General features: G+C 37.0%; 1 protein-coding gene across 7 annotated transcripts in view; it reads right to left on the bottom strand.

The window, feature by feature from the left end:
* Positions 1-18,348, bottom strand: part of pde1ca (phosphodiesterase 1C, calmodulin-dependent a) — a 76,913-nt gene that overhangs the window by 21,578 nt on the left and 36,987 nt on the right. For all 7 annotated transcript variants that reach the window (XM_053494573.1, XM_053494567.1, XM_053494568.1 and 4 more), the window contains 3 exons: positions 1,354-1,467; positions 690-872; positions 467-533 (listed from right to left, as the gene is read on the bottom strand). In XM_053494573.1, the coding sequence (XP_053350548.1) occupies positions 467-533; positions 690-872; positions 1,354-1,467 (364 nt within the window). The remainder of the gene's footprint in view (positions 1-466; positions 534-689; positions 873-1,353; positions 1,468-18,348) is intronic.

Here is an 18,348-nt window from a genome sequence, read left to right as displayed (position 1 = left end):
AGGCCTCTGGCTCACCATATAACTCGGATCAATTTTGCACTTTGGATGATTAAACAGTTGTGTTTGCTTTCCTGTGATTCTGCCATCTCTCAGGAGAGCAGCCGTTTTCCACAGACATGATACATTGCGCAGGTATACAAAAAGCGTTATTAACATAAAATAATTGATTCAGTAAACACAGGTTGGATTATGCGCCTCTTATAAATTTTTCGCATATGCTTTCTAATGTAGACTCGAGTGGACAATTTGAGCTCATGGATGAGGCAGACTTTGCTTGGCCTAATTTGTTGGCCCATAGCTTGGACTAAATATTACAATACGTAAATGCAATTGTAAAATTTTGCAGGTTAATTGTTTGTTAAACTTTCTAACATGATACATGTGTGTCATAGAAATGCAGTCCAGATAAAATGGTCCCAAGATATTTTCCGTCATAACACCCACCCCTAGGTTGAACTCCTAATACCTTTAGTACTGTGATCACGCTGGGTGGATAGCTTAATCCTACCATGTTCGACGTCCGCCGGTACATCCTGTCACAGAGAGATAACATAAACTAGAATTTAAGGACAATATAAGGTCAGTGTTTTTCTTCTGTACTATGCAACTGTTAACTTTTAAGAAAACTTCTTTTACTTTGGTGGTACTGAAGGTCTTTGTTATATGTAATGTTCCGGTCTATCACATACCTCTCTACAAATATACCAGCCTGCACAGCATGCACAATACTGCGGAAACGTGGCTTTTCCTCCGTCCGCCTAAGCATCAAACCCATCTGTCGCGTAAAGGTAGAGGCCAACCAATCCCGAACTTCTGAAGGCACCGAATCCGATTGGATGTCACTAAGCTCATCTTCTGTATCCACCAGCCGTCTGCACAAGAGGATACACACACACACACACACACACACACACACACACACACACACACACACACACACATTATATATATATATATATAGTGTTATGTTTATCGTGTGTGTGTGTGTGTGTGTGTGTGTGTGTGTGTGTGTGTGGATAACTCCAAGTACTGGAAAGCAGACATGTGGCAAATGTAATAAGAAGAACAACAAGAGATCTATGGTCACATTAGGTCCCTGAACACATGCAATCATTCACTTGTCACTCCTCCACTTTATAACATCACGGCTTGGAGCACGTCTGCAGTGGTCTTGTTTACAGCACTTAATAACATTTATATTTGACCTCAGGCTTCTGGCACTAGGATAAATTTGAGTATATTTCCACAAATAGTCAAGGAGAATGAGTGAAAAAGAGTGTTGATTGCAGATCTGCTTTACATTAGTGATATTTATTAATGAATAGACACATGTGCCATTGGTGTTTATATTACCGTGTCTCCTCGATGTACACTGACTCCAGTACAGATGCTGCATACTCCAGGTTCTTCTTTAGGTCAACAACAGAGGCCTCACCCCGCTCTAGTTGTTTCACCAGACATCGTAATCTGTTCTCAAACACAACAAACACGATTTTCATTAAAAACAAAACCCACAAAAACTACTTATTGAAGCAGTGGGAAACCTGCTTCATAAAGGGCATTGTGTTTTCAAGCAGAATGTTAATAAGACAGTTTGTGAATTTTATTGTATATCACACACAGCAAGTTTTTTTATTTTATTTGTTATTATTCTTTTGTAGAGGTTTTGAGACATAACGACTAATTCTGGCCCTGGGGACTCGGCAACCGGTAAATGTTTGTAACACATGAAGTCATTATATATTCATTGATACATAACCAATGAATACTATTACATCTAACAAACAAAACCTTTCACACTCACAGCCTGCAATATAGTGAATGCCAGACACAACTTGCTCTTACACTGAAGTAGTGGCTGAATGCCTAAATCATAGTGTGTCTTCTCTAGTGATGTCTGCAGCACTTCATACTTGTTTCAGTCCAGCAGATAAACATAACACAGCTGCCACAGCTATGGCCGGATAAACGGCTTGTGTCTGGTGGCAGCTGAAGACACCATGTTTGTGATTGAGCGTTTGTTTATAAATTGTATTCAGCCGTTCAGACGTCATTCCTGATGTTGAGCACCTTGTGATGAAAGTTGCATGTGCCTCTGTGTAATGCACACGGTTTGATCCAATTCCTGTCCATCAGTATTAAAGGGGATTGCCTGGAGAGCGATAGCACAAACAGTGCGCTTCAGGTTGAAGTGTTTTAACTCTTCACAGTCAACAGGAGGGGTGAAAGGAAGGTGGTAATCCTAAATGGTAAGTGTATAGATTTATATTTTGTAGTGGATTTCAAAATGCAAAAAAGTGAAATTCATTGGTAAAAGGAGCATGGTGGTGCCGTTGTGTTTTATTTTTTAAAAGTGTGTATTTGTGTGTGTGTGTGTGTGTGTATGTGTGTGTGTGTGTGTGTGTGTGTGTGTGTGTGTGTGTGTGTGTGTGTGAGAGAGAGAGAGAGAGAGAGAGAGAGAGAGAGATATGGATTGCATTGAGCTTGTGGCTCATCCTTATTGCATCCCATCTTTATCACTAGTGTTCCCAGGAAGAAGAGTAAAATGCTTTCTGAATGCAGGAATGAATAAATTATTGTCCAGTGCAATCAGTTTGTTTCCTTTACACTACTTATTTTAGGGCTGACTGGGAATGCATTTGATCCATGCACACCTATTCTGTTTTCCACCGGGTTCACTTAGCCGCCATGTTGCTTTGTATTGGGTGCTCGTATTTGTAAGATTAGAAGCAGAAACAGGGTTGAAGATGCAGCATTTGGACGATGTTATCAAAATCAGTAAGGTGATGAAGGTGAAGGTGGTAGGTTAGATGAGGATGTGGGTCCCTTACACAGATAAAGAAACAATCAATGCCGCACATCAATGTCATCCAATTAAAGGATTAATACTTCTCACAACCTGGTTGAAGCAGGAACAATAAGAAAGAGCTTCTCTAGGAATGTGCAGGCTTCATTATAAACAAATAATGTATGACCTTTCTTATGTACCAAAAGGAAGGCTGTATTAGTCATAAGAACAGCTTTAAGCTATTCTGTTGCTAGCCTGTGATTAGCAAGATCTTGTTGAGGATCGTTTATTTGGAATACAGAAGATAAAAGTGTATAATTTAACTTTTAGCCCTATATGGAAAAAATGAGGGTTTTAAAGAAAATGTTAGCAAGGTGGAATTGCTAATAAAGCATTCAGGTACATAATTGGGTGTATAAGTCTGTGTATTGATCTTCTAAAGGTTTTTTAAGAGTTTGAGAACTGGACTGTATATACAGTACTCAACATGTGGGGTTTTAATGTACATGGTAAGGCAATGACATATTTTAGCACAGTATTTTTAATTATAGAGGTGTATACGTGATTTCATGATTTTGATTTCATGATCTTTACAGTATATCTAAATGTGTTAAACAATTAACTACATGAAACCTTTTGTTTGAACCAACAAATCAGAAATATTGGACATTGACAGGTGTTTCTTGTTTCTTGATCATGCCTTGTTGATTAACAGTTAATAGCACAAAATGCCAGCTCTTAGTTTTTCCCAGAGTGAAGACTGCATTTGTTATTACAGTAAAATGAATAAACCAATATGAAGGCTTGAGAGTTTTGTATGGAAGTGTAAATAAATGTGAACAAAAATAAAATAACATAAGATACCATTCTAAAGAGTCAGACCTTATCCTTAAAAAACATTCATTCATTCAGTTATTTTTAAAGAGAAGAGAAGATTTATTTATATGTATGACAAGTATTGCCATGTATGCTACACACAGATTATCCATGGGAAAGCACAAGATGCACCTTCTTCTCTCATCTCTGTAATGCTGCAAGGTGACTTTTAATCCATCCTTTCATGTTCAATACACCAGCTTCTGCCTCCTCCCCCTATCTCCCATCACACTCCCACTGTGTAGGAATTTCATTTAACTCTCTCTTTACTGCCTACCTCCTCTTCTCATTCGCTTTGCGCAATCAAACAGTCCCCTTATTTATCGACCGCTATCCAAGGTCACCTGGCATCGCTATAAAGTTGCAGTGCACTGTATTATGACGTTTCAGCATCCCAAGTGTACTGGGGGTAATAAAGCTGTGTTCAAGCATGCAGGTCTTTGCCAGTGGAATCGCATTTTGTAAAGTGCCAAACACACTGTCTTTATGTTCAATGCCACTGTAGTTACCATGTGAGGTAGGCTGCATAAGACTCCTGCATCCTGAAACATATGTGCAGACCACAGGAGAGGAGGAAAACTCCTTCCTGACTCACTCCAGGGGGTCAGGAACATAAGAGCATGCTTGGAGTCAGGATCCAAACATATGGACTTAAATCTGTAGCCCGATGTTACTGAACAAGAAAGAAGGACTAGAAGTGACTGGTGCTGCTGTCTTGAAATCAGCAATAGATTTTCAAATGATTTATTTATTTACATTTTTCAAGGTGTTCAATGTATTTTAAAATACATATTTAAATGTACAGTATTTTTAAACAATGTACAGTATCCTGGTAAGTTTATTCTTCTGGTGAACATATTTGACTATTGTTAAAAAAAAATACCAATAACTAACAATTAATTGACTAATTTCTAATAAAGGTGTAGTTTATGTGTTAGTTTAATCTGATAGTTTCTTAAGTTTAGGCCATTTTTTTCCTGGCTCTGAAATGATCATCAATCATGACTGGAATAAAGAACCTCCTCTTTACCTTGAAAAATGACCTTCAGAGGTATACATACTGTAGTCTCATGTAAGCATGAGGTAAGGGTCAGAGAGAAGCATTATTAATTTTCTCTTATAATTTGCAATGCAAACAGCAAAGATAATTTTTTTTTTAAACATTTACATTTTTTTATTACTCCTTTAAATCTGTGTCTGAAATAAACCTTGAACACTAAACTCAAAATTTGGACAGCATTTTTATTTGTGCTTTACATGTTGCATACTGTACAGTATATAGGACAAGTTTTTTTTTTTTTTTTGACATTCCACATCATGAGCATCAACTAGCATTCTGGAGATGTACTGCATAAGATACAGGGAAAATTTTCTTCCTGACAGTCTAAGGAGGATGGTATCAAAGAACAGCCTTAATGTCGCTTGATAAATCCACATGTAGACCAGTACAAACTCATTGGGTCTAAACCTGTCTATGTAGCAGACACTGCATGCAAAAGCTCTCTAAACCCTTTAATCAGGCTCCTGAGAGCTGGCCTAAGAGCTGCAATAATCCCCTTTAACCCCAGCCTGATTGGATTCTGCCAGAAGTATTAATGTGCAAATAAAGACAGGAACAGTCATCAAGACTTACAAAGTCTCCTAATATCTCCATAACACAGGTCAGAATGCGAACAAAATCTAACCTTTGATATAGATTATCCAACAAGTTATAGATAATTTAACGGAATGCTCATAGCATGTGCAGAGATAAACACTTATTTATTGGTAATATATTAAGCTCTAAATGGAAAATCATCTTCTCATTTTGTTTTTCGCTGTTTGTCAAACAATGTGTAAATAATATATATTTAAGTAGTATTATGATATTTCTCATCATTATTTTGACTGCAATTTATTGCTGCTAATTTAGCATGTCCACAAACACTGGCAGCACAATTAAGATGAGATTAACTGTCCCCATAGAAATAAGGCATAATTTCTTAATTAAAGAATTTTGAACTTAACTTCAATCAGAGACATTAACAATGTAGTTGCTACATAAACATTATTAATGTTGAAGGAACAGAACAAGCAGAGAGCAGAGGAGGAACCTCCATCCTTCCCCACTCTCATCTATAGTCTGTGCTGCCTGATTAATTTAAGCACTTAATTAGTGGGATAACAAGTTGATGGATGGATAGGGTTAGTTAACAGTGGAAAGGAAAGGTTTAATGTATGCCTTCTTCTCAAGTAGAAATGAGAGATGAATAGCTCAGAGTGAAAAGGAGGAGAAGAAGAAAAGGGGCCAGGGGTAGCTCAGTGGTTAAGGCATTGGACTATGGTTTGGAAGATCCCAGGTTCAAACCCCACAACCACCAAGTTGCCACTGTTGGGCCCTTGAGCAAGGCCATTAACCCTCAACTGCCTAGATGTATAATGAGATAAAAATGTAAGTCAATCTGGATAAGAGCGTCTGCCAAATGTAAGAAAAGTGACACAGACTTCATATTTATACAGTAGATAACTCAAAACATGCACATGTGTGTTAAAGGAAGATTGAGAAATTAATGTTATGTCCTTATTTCGCGTGTTGTAAGACTTTTTACTTATTAAATTTTATCACTACCAAGCTATAAGCTAGGTGTTTCACTCCAATCAGTTATACATGTAATTCATTATCTCTTTGCAAATGCCCCTGCCAATGGGTGGAATAGCTTAGGCAGTACATAAACAGTCAGATCTTCAAAGTTATGTATTGAAAGCAGGAAAAATGCACAAGTGTAAAGTTGTGAATCAAATCTAATTTACTGAGTAAAAGTATAAAAGCCAATAACTGGTCATTATTTATTTTTTTTGCCATGTGACCAGTTAGATGGCAAAAAAATGCTAGAAAGGTTTAAAAGTAAAGTTTTAAATGAGACGCTTTACATGTACAGGGATACAGTGGGTGTCAGCTTATTTCCATCCAGTGAAGCCTAAAAAAACAAGGTCAAGCAGACACTGGGGACAACAAAACTACAGACTGACAGAGGGTGAAAAGGAATCTCCACTGACAGGGATGACCAAAAACTCATTTGAATGTCACTCAACAACCATAAGATGATATCAAGTGACCTTTAAGCTCAATGGCAAACTAAGGCTGGGGTAAAGAGCACTGTGAGGCCAGTTATAAACAGACTCCTTGAGGCAAGGTAAAGACAGAAAAAAGGCCTTCATCAGTGAGAAGCAAAGAAGAGATTTGAGGTTGAGCTTTGCAAAAGACCACTGGAATTGGAGCATAGAGGACTTGAGTAAGGTCATCTTCTCTGATGAGTTCGATTTTCAGTTTTGCTTACCATCTTATGGTTAGATGGAGACCTGGAGAGGCCTACCAGCCACAGTGTCTCACACCAACTATGAAATGTGGAAAAGGATAGGTAATCATCTGGAAGTCTTGTCAGCAGCCCAATCCCCAGATCAGAACCTTATTGAAAACCCCTGGAACATGATCAATAGGAATATGGATGGTCACAAGCGATCAAACAAACCTGAGCTGCTTGTATTTTTTGCACAAAGAGTGGCATAAATTTACCCAATAGCAACATAAAAGACTGTTGGAGAGCATGCCAAGACACATGAAAGCTTTAATTTCAAATCATGGTTAATCCACCAAATACTGATTTCTGAATGTTCCTTAGTTAATACATCAGTGCCACATTGTTTAAAAAAATGATATGAGTTTGTTTTCTTTGCATTAATTAAGATCTGCAAACCATGCTTTTTGTTATTAATATGCTGTCATTTTCTTTAAATATATGGTCTTAATTACAATATTTCTATTTGGAATTAAGGACAAATGTGAACAGTAATTTATAGAATTAAAAAAAACTTAATTTCACCTAAATATACCACTATAAAAAGTATATAAAATTTGAGAAACTGCTAATTTTTTTTCCAGAGCTGTATACATCGGTATATGTTGCTATGTGCTGAATGTCAGTTATTGTTCTGGATATTGGTGAGTGGAGATGACCAGAACAGCAAGATTACCCTTCTAGATCATAGAGGGTTTGTTCAAGATAAGGGAAAGGTACGTTTTGTGATTTACTGTTTAATACGTACTGTAAAATCATTTAATTATTTAATGTAGAAAACAAGAAATCACACATACACGCACACAAAAAAGGGTCACAAATATCTGGATCTGTATTTGAATTCTAACCAAAGATCGAAAATGCCGACTTTGTTAACATGCTGCATAATTAGACCCAATCATGACTGAATGGATGCTATATGTTCATGTTAATGGACAAAGTCTAGCACAAGTCCATTAATGGGTTAGTGCCTGCAGGACAGTAAAAACCTGTAGCTTCTGCAATTTAATTTTGTTGCATTGAGGGATTTCAACCCATCTAGTCTCAACCAGATACCCAAAGATACTTTCTGGCAAGTTTAAAAAAAAAAAAAAAGAATATTGTATTTCATATTATTGTCTTTTTATTCTAGCTGTTATCATCACATTGGTAATTTTGAATAATGTTTTTATATTCAGTTACATCCCTACAGCACAAGAACAGTGTGGTAACTTTCACTGAAGTGCGAGTGGTTTAATAAAGGAGGGAAAGAAGAGAAGTAGATTAGGTTTTATAAGATGAAACTTAATTCAACTTTACACTCATTTTACTTTTTTTCAATGGAATTCTCATAAAAGTATTTTGAAGAGATGTTGTTAAAATTATAAGATTGGTTAAAAGTAAATCATGCTTTAAATAACTAAATAACAAATTTATGTCATAGTAGCTCTTACTGCTGTTTGACATCCAACTTAACTGAGTGTGTTACAGTAGGTTTAACATTGTTGTACAGATAACACAGTTATTTTTTTAGTAGATGTCCTCATCTCTCTTTGAAATGAATTACTGTCTATGGTCCTGTAGGATTCCACACCTGATATACAACTGCAATCTCATACACTATGTAAAGGGTGAGGATCAAAATGGCAATATACCAGGTGCCAAGTATTAAGTTCAAGTATTTATTAAAAGATGTATCAGGGTTCTATCATTTTGAACCAGAAAATGAAGGAATTGTGATTGAAGATGCCAGAAGGAAACAAGAGACTTAAGCAGCCCAAAGAGACCAAGGCAGAGAAATTAGAGCATCAATGCAGAAAATGTCCTCTCATACCACCTAAAACCGACAACTTACAATACAATTTTTAAAGAATTTTATTTATGTATAGATAAAACCGTAAAATAAAAAGTATGCTTATGCTGGCTGGGGCAGAGTATAAGGGGACTGTTCAAGTCAAACCAGGACTTTTAATTGTGAAAAATAACAGAACACAGAACACAAAAACTACCTTTATTTCTCTATATAATTCTCTGCTACACTTATGCCAACATTTTACTTGTGCGTGAATACCATAAAGGTGGAAAGTTTGTTTTGAAAAATTGTTTTGATGTCTGAAAAGCTGGCCTCCCAGGAACTTCTTTAATAGCCCAAATATGTAAAAATTTCTTGGAGCAAGTAATGTTCATAAATGATTGTGTGTACAGTTTCCCCAGACATATGCGTCTTTTCTGCAAGTTGGCAACAAGTTATCAATCGATTTTCAAAACACCCCTTGTATATACTGGTTGTGTGTAAAGAGGAGGAAAATGTTAGTGTACCTATGTTACTAAATCAATCATAAAGACAGCTGAAAATGTCAGCACCACAATAATCTGAATATTGAACGTCACTTCTTTGTGCTCACATTAGCACCTATCAGGTAAAAAGAATAATGTCTCATTAGAATTCATTAATGTTTTTCCTTAACAGTACATTGTTACAGCCAAGTTCACTATTAGTAAAACTCTTATACGCTGGACAAGAACTCACAATACCTACTAACATAATGGCTTTCCTGAATCAGACTCAACCAGTAAGCATTTAACTGGAGGGGTTTAACAAATGGCAATTTAGGTTTATTCCAATTTAGAATCAAGTAGTGTTCAAATCATTATTTAACCCACTAAATGGATCTACTGAAATCATATTAGTATTATAAAAACATTTGCTGCTATAGAATAATTGCTCTCCTGTTGAGCAGTGTAGACATATTAAGAAGCTTTTCAGTAAGCCTTTGTGCATTCAGGTGAACAGGGGCTACTTTCATCATTGGAGGATTGAAGTGCAGGCTACACTTTGATGGAGTTTCTCAGCACCAGCTGCTATCTAATAAAAAAAAGAAAAGGACCCAAAATAATCCAGCTGCAGGCCAGGCAGATTGTTTCTCCGCATCTCTTGCCTCCAGTTCCTGTCACATCTCTCATTCCCTCAGCACCGTAGCCCAGTACAGAATGCTGCAAAGGGACCAAATTTGTGTTTTTATACCTTGCCGTCGCTAATTTCATGCTCACTGCATTGTGATGAAACAGCTATGTGGCCAGAAAAAAAGCTTGTTAGAAAGATTAATCAGTAAAAAGGCTAGAGAGCGTAATGATTGGACTTTGAAGCAATGGAAAAAGGCGTGTCTGATAAGTCCCTATAAGTTCCAGAGTGATGTGTCCATCAGGGTAAGAAGGGAAGCGCATAAGGCGATGCACCCATCTTGCATAGTGTCCAATGTACAAGTTTTTGAAGGCAGTGTTATGAGCTGGGTCAGGTTGAGGCCCAGCAACGTTATGCGGCAATAAAAGGAAGTCAGCTAATGGTGCTCAGACAAAATGTGTGTGACTTTTTTAAATCAGAAAATATATGTATTAATGAATTTATTAAACACATGTTAACATAAGTTAGCTAATTTATAGCCTAGCTCATTATAGTGTGTGCTCTTCTGCACTTTATAAAATAAAGATGAATTCATTTTGCTTTATGTCTGAACTCAATCTGGATGCTGTGTAATTTTTGGTTTAACAAAACCTATATTGTATTTTATGTCCTGAATTTCTTTAACAAGTGTTCTAATACAGGCTGTTAGTAGCTACCAGTGTGTTATACCTCAAAAATTAAGAGTAAGATAACTGAATATTTTATATAGTTATTTAGTGTCTGTGGATCTGCATATTTTTTGCTCTGCTTAATAATTCAGTTAGATGCTAAAAGTGCCTGTTTGGCATCTCTCAAAATTTTATGCATTTCAAACCAGATCAAATATGAGTTAGATAAAATGCAGGAACAATAACAAAAGCAGATAATTACACCTCACCTCTCTATTTGAAGCTGTAACTCATTACTTTTTAATTATTTTAGATTAAACATTCTTCCTTGAGTCAGGTTCAATAAATGCTGCACATATAGTCAATCCTTACCATCATGTAATTTATGCAAATTCATGTTATTATTCTCCTTTAGTTTTCTTTCTCTCTCTTTCTCTGCTGTTAAGGTCAGATGATAAAGGTCACATCAGCCTCAAGGTTTCTCTTCAAGTGAAAACATAATGAAAAAAAACAAACTGTGATTTGGGTAATACAGCAAGCAGTCTCAACATAGCCTGAGAGACAGTATCATATCTCCAAAGCAAGAAGGCTGACCCAGGCTATGCTGTGACCTCTGTGTCCTTTATGCATTAAATTTAGCCATATTCAGAGAGAGTCTGCGTAAACAGGATTCCATACCAGCATTCCAACCTCTTCTCTCCACAGCACAAGCATGACGCCTGTAGCCATCCATGCTCTGCATTTCTAAATACTATCTTAACAAATGCACTTACAGATACAAAAAAGAGATACAACATTATTTTTATTTGTTTTTATTTTCTGAATAACTGGGAATTTAATTTGGCAACCCACTGCATCTCAGTGGTCTCAATTAAAATGTTTCTCATTTCATCAGACAACATTTGTGTGTAACTGCCATCCAATATAGTGATACAGCCCAGCTTTAGCCAGAGACTGATATATCCCTGTCTTTTCCATCTCACACTCACTTCCTCACCCACTCTCTCCATCTTGCTGTCACACCCAATCATCACTACCCTGTGAAGCATGCCCATGGACATATATGCATGCTCATGCATGCATGGATAGTCATACCCCTGACACCAACACACACACACACACAGTGCTATGTGACATATGTTCAACGAAGTCTGATTGTATGAGAAGGAGAGACTGAATGAGCTGGCGATTGAATTTCAGAATGTGCGCAATATGTCCGAGGACATCATCATACCTCACAGATTAGATGACATATTCCCTCTGATTATGTGAGAGATATGAGCTTTTCTAAAAGTATTCAGATAGTCATAGATTACATTTACATTACAGAAATTGGCCAATCGATCACTGTTATGCGTAATGCAAAGAAATGTCTTTGCTGCAACAGGGATAAACACCGAAGACACCTTTGAGGTCAGTGTGGAAGAGGGGATGGGGGAGCCCTCCATAAGCACAGCGACAAGAACAGCTGCAGCGCGTGGGATCACAGCTAGTAATCATAACTGTGGTTGAAGAGTTTAATGAGTGTAACAGCATACCAATTACAGCCACACATCACCTAATGAATGCTAAAAAGGATGGCAAGGGAATGTCCATGGTGAAAAAAATATGTAAAAATAAGCATTGTCCACTTTTTGATTGTTGTGTTGTACACATGCATGAGGTGTTGTTACATCTGTAGAGCAGCAAAATACAGAATATTAAATACATAATCTGGTCATCTGATGGCTATCATTACAACCTAAACACAGAATCACTGGTTTTACATAAACTTAGTTTTCCACTCCTCAATCCCATCTTTGCTTTTAGCCTAAAGGCTGTTTCTATGTATTATTCAAAGCAATCTGTTTTGCTCTAGTTTTTATGGCAGTAAAGTATAAGCAGAACAAAAGGTTGCTGTTTACAGTTCGGATGTTTACTTAGTATTTAGAATAAGTCTATACCAGACAAAATAATCATTTCCATGTCAACAGTTTCACATAAAACTTTAAATTATTAAACAGTGACTAACCATATACTCTGAAAAAAAGTATGTGTAATTAATGGCACCCTAGGCAATAAGGAAGCATATAAATCATCCAAACTGCCCAGTGCACCACAACATGAAGCAAAGACTAATCAGTCAGCTAGTGAATTTTCTGTGTGTGTATGTGTGCGTGTGTGTGATGGTGAACAAAACACTTGGAGCCTGAACGTGTTTAGACTGTGTGCTGCAGGAAGTATTTATTCACTAATGCTTCACAACATGACATTTTGCAAGCACAGCAGCAGTTTCAAAGGGTCCTCTGTCGAGAAAAAAAAATCTTTTTGTATTGCCTGAGTATTGACATGGTTTCCCCAGGGACCTGCACATGACGGAATAGGAGGGGCTCCACTACTGGCATCAGCTGGGCTCAACTGAGAAACAACATGAATTCATCACATGTTACAGGTTACAAGTGATGAACTGGAATTACAGAAATAAGATTATTGCATGTTTGCTTCTTTTGCATCATTGGTAAAATGTCCAGAGCAGAGTCTGAACCAAATCAGCATAACCATACTAGAGTGACTGGTGTACAACAGCTAGAAGTTATTTTTATCACACATTCTGTACTAAAATTCTATACCATACTACCATACTGTACAAAGACAACACTTCAAATGAGGAAATGTTGCTTAATGAGCCGCTGGGTCCCTATTGGACAGAACACTGTGTTGTTTTGACCCAAGTGCTGAGTTTAACTATTTAAGCCAAAAGTTTGGGTTGTTCATCTGACCCAATCAGTGGGTTAAATTGACAAAAATCACATAATGTAAATAGATTGTCACAGAATAAAAAATGTGAACAACTCAATTTTGACAAAAATGTCAGACAAAATCATATAATTCCAATGTGACCATTTGTTAAATATAAAATAAATGTAACATGAACACTGTATTAAATGCAAAAAAAAAAAAAAAAAAAAGCTATATAAATCTATTAGATTTACATGGGCCCTTTTTTATACAATGTTTAAACACTTTTTATATAATGTAGTTTTCAATACAAATCTTATAATGCCCACATGACATCAAATGTTTCCCCATCTTAATATTTTACCTATTAGTTATTTAACTATTACTATTTAATTTTCTTCAAAATGACAAAAAAAAAAAATAAATAAAAATAAAACTTTTTAAAATATTATTAATTAAAGGTGGGGTAAAAACTGTTGTCCTCAAAAATGTAACAGATGCGTACTCGTGTTCATCAATCTGATCTACAGTATGCTGGAGAAGACACTGCTTTCTGTAGTTAACATCAAAGATTAAAAAAAAAAACTCCTTTAAAACAAACATCAACAGCCTTCACCATATCAATAGCATTGCTTCCAACAATGGAAAAGGTCTGTCAGGTTTCTCTTGTCTCCTTTCCGAAGCACAAAACATGGAACAAAGTTTCAGTCATCTTTTGGTTTTACTTTGCAGATATCATTCCCATCATGTTGGTCCCACCTGTGAATTACACACCATCACTTAGTTTTGCAATATAACTAAAATTTACATCAAGCATTTTTGTTATGGACGTACAGCTACATATGTGCTTATATGCTCATAAGCCTATCTCAGGAGACTTCGTGCATGAGGCGGGGTACACCCTGGACAGGACGCCAATCTATCACAGGGCAGCTACATATGTATTTAATACAAAACTTTTTTCTCTTGTCAATGCACAAAAATAGTAATACATTAAAACATAATGTGAACATAAATTTAGTGTATATTTCTGACTAATTTACCTCACTATTATATGTGTGAGGGATAACAGGCGCTCCATCTGGATTTAATATGAAACATTCACCCCTTTTCAAATTCTCAACAAACTCCACGATAATTTAAGTTATTTAAAATACGGTATTTAAGTGATGAATTTACAATTTAAATATTTCATAAGGGAGGGGGAAAGGCTAGTTTTAAACAATGACGCATTCTCATTTTTTGAATAATAAAAAACTGAATAAAGATATATAAATATGTATTAACCCGATACCACCATATCAAAGCATTTAATTTAAACAATAAAATATGCTTGCTCCTACCACAACATACTAAAGAATAAGTAAAAATTTCATTAACTTACCATAAAATACTGAGTGCTCTGAGCGTGATCCAGTCAGAAGTAAAGAATCCAGAAAGTTTGCCAAAGAATAAACCAACTGCTGGGTGAAAATAACATACAAAAACAGAAGACATATTAGGACTGTCATTAAACATACCCCAATTGCTTCTTCTGACAATTTTTAAATATTATAAAATATGCCAACAGACTTTTCACACACAGCTTTAGTGAAGATTACTAGTAACTTACCTTAAATTATATTTAGTAAATGTAGTTTTTTTTATTATTATTTGTGGGTTCTACAAACGCACTTTTCTCATAAAATACAGTACATACAGTCGTGGCAAAAAGTTTTGAAATAAATAAATATTGGAAATAGAAAAAGTTGCTGCATAAGTTTTTATAATAGCAATTTGCATATACTCCAGAATGTTATGGAAAGTGATCAGATGAATTGCATAGTCCTTCTTTGCCATAAAAATTTACTTAATCCCAAATAAACCTTTCCACTGCATTTCATTTTTGTCATTAAAGGACATGCTGAGATCAATTCAGTAATCGTCTTGTTAACTCAGGTGAGAATGTTGACGAACACAAGGCTGAAGATCATTATATCAGGCTGATTGGGTTAGAATGGCAGATTTGACATGTAAAAAGGAGGGTGATGCTTGAAATCATTGTTCTTCCATTGTTAACCATGGTGACCTGCAAAGAAACGTGTGCAGCCATTATTGCGTTGCACAAAAATGGCTTCACAGGCAAGGATATTGTGGCTACTAAGATTGCACATAAATCAACAATTTATAGTATCATCAAGAACTTCAAAGAAAGAGGTTCAATTCTTGTTAAGAAGGCTTCAGGGTGTCCAAGAAAGTCTAGCAAGTGCCAGGATCGTCTCCTAAAGAGGATTCAGCTGCGGGATCGGAGTGCCACCAGTGCAGAGCTTGCTCAGGAATGGCAGCAGGCAGGTGTCAGAAAGTATGTAAAATAGATTGCTGAGGACTGGGGCATAGTCATATTCTCTGATGAAGCCTCTGATTGTTTGGGGCATCTGGAAAAAGGCTTGTCCAGAGAAGAAAAGGTGAGCGCTACCATCAGTCCTGTGTCATCTCAACAGTAAAGCATCCTGAGACCATTCATGTGTGGGGTTGCTTCTCATCCAAGGAAGTGGGCTCACTCACAATTTTGCCAAAAACACAGCCATGAATAAAGAATGGTACCAAAACACCCTCCAACAGCAACTTCTTCCAACAATCCAACAACAGTTAGGTGAAGAACAATGCATTTTCCAGCACGATGGAGCACCGTGCCATAAGGCAAAAGTGATAACTAAGTGGCTTGGGGACCAAAACGTTGAAATTTTGTGTCCATGGCCTGGAAATTCCCCAGATCTTAATCCCATTGAGAACTTGTGGTCAATCCTCAAGAGGCGGGTGGACAAACAAAAACCCACTAATTCTGACAAACTCCAAGAAGTGATTATGAAAGAATGGGTTGCTATCAGTCAGGATTTGGCCCAGAAGTTGATTGAGAGCATGCCCAGTCGAATTGCAGAGGTCCTGAAAAAGAAGGGCCAATACTGCAAATACTGACTCTTTGCATAAATGTCATGTAATTGTCGATAAAAAAGCTTTTGAAACGTATGAAGTGCTTGTAATTATATTTCAGTACATCACAGAAACAACTGAAACAAAGATCTAAAAGCAGTTTAGCAGCAAACTTTGTGAAAACTAATATTTGTGTCATTCTCCACGACTGTATAGCTAACTATTGGCACAGCATAAAAAACATGAACTCCCCACGAATGAACTTGCTCCTACCACAACTACAACATTTAAAATTGAGATAAAAATTCATATTAACTTACCATAAAATACTGCCAGCTTTAAGTTGCGTTAAGCGTCCCTCGCTTCAGAAGCGAAGAATCCAGAAAGTTCGTCATGCCGTGTCTCAATTCCAAGAACGCAAAGAACAGACTTGACTTGGAAGTGCACACTCGAGGTTTTGAGGCCACCGGATATACTGTAAATGGAACGCAGAGTACAGGATGCGTCTCACAGCCGCGATATATTATACCATAATCGTATTATACCAAAGATTGCATTTTAGAAATACACAAAATGAAATAAATCCGCTGTTTTAACCACTGCAAAGACATCACAGCCAGCGGTAGTTTTCAAAAGTTTTTTTTTCCAAGGCGAGGCTGTGTTGGGCGGCTACGCGTTGTATTGCCTGCGTGTAGCTCACATCTCTGAAATCGTTGGGGCAATTTTCAAAAATAGACGCGTTATCTTTAATAACCGATCGATGTTTTGAGCTGTACACACATATATTCCTGCTTAATCAACTCTTAAAACTACACTTCGTGACACAATACCAGTAATATTTCAAACATTTTGCATATGTAAAGCAGAGAATAAAGCATAAACCAGTTGTTGGGTGAAAATAACCCAATCAGGTGTTCATTTGTAAATGACCCACGACATCTCATTTGACCCAACATAGAGGAACTCAACAAAGTGTTTAAAGTACCCGAAATAACGCAGAATTTTGACCCAGCATAAACAACCCAACAATGTGTTTACAAAAACAACCCAGCATTTTTTAGAGTGTAGCAATGCAAACCTGCGTAGGGTGAAGTGACAAAATTTGGTATAAGAAAGTTCAAGAAAGTTCTGAACAGGTTACACAGGCATATTTGCTGAAAGATTTAACCAAATATCTTTTTCCTCTCAGTATTGCTCTCTATTTCTAAAAGAACTATAATAGTTTTATATACACACACACACACACTCACCTAAAGGATTATTAGGAACACCGGTTAAATTTCTAATCAACCAGTCACATGGCAGTTGCTTCAATGCATTTAGGGGTGTGGTCCCGGTCAAGACAATCTCCACACTGAATGTCAGAATGGGAAAGAAAGGTGATTTAAGCAATTTTGAGCGTGGCATGGTTGTTGGTGCCAGACAGGCCGGTCCGAGTATTTCACAATCTGCTCAGTTACTGGGATTTTCACGCACAACCATTTCTAGGGTTTACAAAAAATGGTGTGAAAAGGGAAAAACATCCAGTATGCGGCAGTCCTGTGGGTGAAAATGCCTTGTTGATGCTAGAGGTCAGAGGAGAATGGGCCGACTGATTCAAGCTAATAGAAGAGAAACTTTGACTGAAATAACCACTCGTTACAACCGAGGTATGCAGCAAAGTTTTGTGAAGCCACAACACGCACAACCTTGAGGCGGATGGGCTACAACAGCAGAAGACCCCAATCAGGTACCACTCATCTCCACTACAAATAGGAAAAAGAGGCTACAATTTGCACGAGCTCACCAAAATTGGACAGTTGAAGACTGGTAAAATGTTGCCTGGTCTGATGAGTCTCGATTTCTGTTGAGACATTTAAATGGTAGAGTCAGAATTTGGCGTAAACAGAATGAGAACATGGATCCATCATGCCTTGTTACCACTGTGCAGGCTGGTGGTGGTGGTTTAATGGTGTGGGGGATGTTTTCTTGGCACACTTTAGGCCCCTTAGGGCTAATTGGGCATTGTTTAAATGCCACAGGTTACCTGAGCATTGTTTCTGTTCATGTCCATCCCTTTATGACCACCATGTACCCATCCTCTGATGGCTACTTCTAGCAGGATAATGCACCATGTCACAAAGCTCGAACCATTTCAAATTGGTTTCTTGAACATGACAATGAGTTCACTAT

This window comes from Clarias gariepinus, chromosome 4, assembly GCF_024256425.1.
Source record: "Clarias gariepinus isolate MV-2021 ecotype Netherlands chromosome 4, CGAR_prim_01v2, whole genome shotgun sequence".
Classification (NCBI taxonomy): domain Eukaryota; kingdom Metazoa; phylum Chordata; class Actinopteri; order Siluriformes; family Clariidae; genus Clarias; species Clarias gariepinus.
The sequence above is the reverse complement of the archived record's forward strand: the minus strand, read 5'-3'. Positions and strand labels throughout refer to the sequence as shown.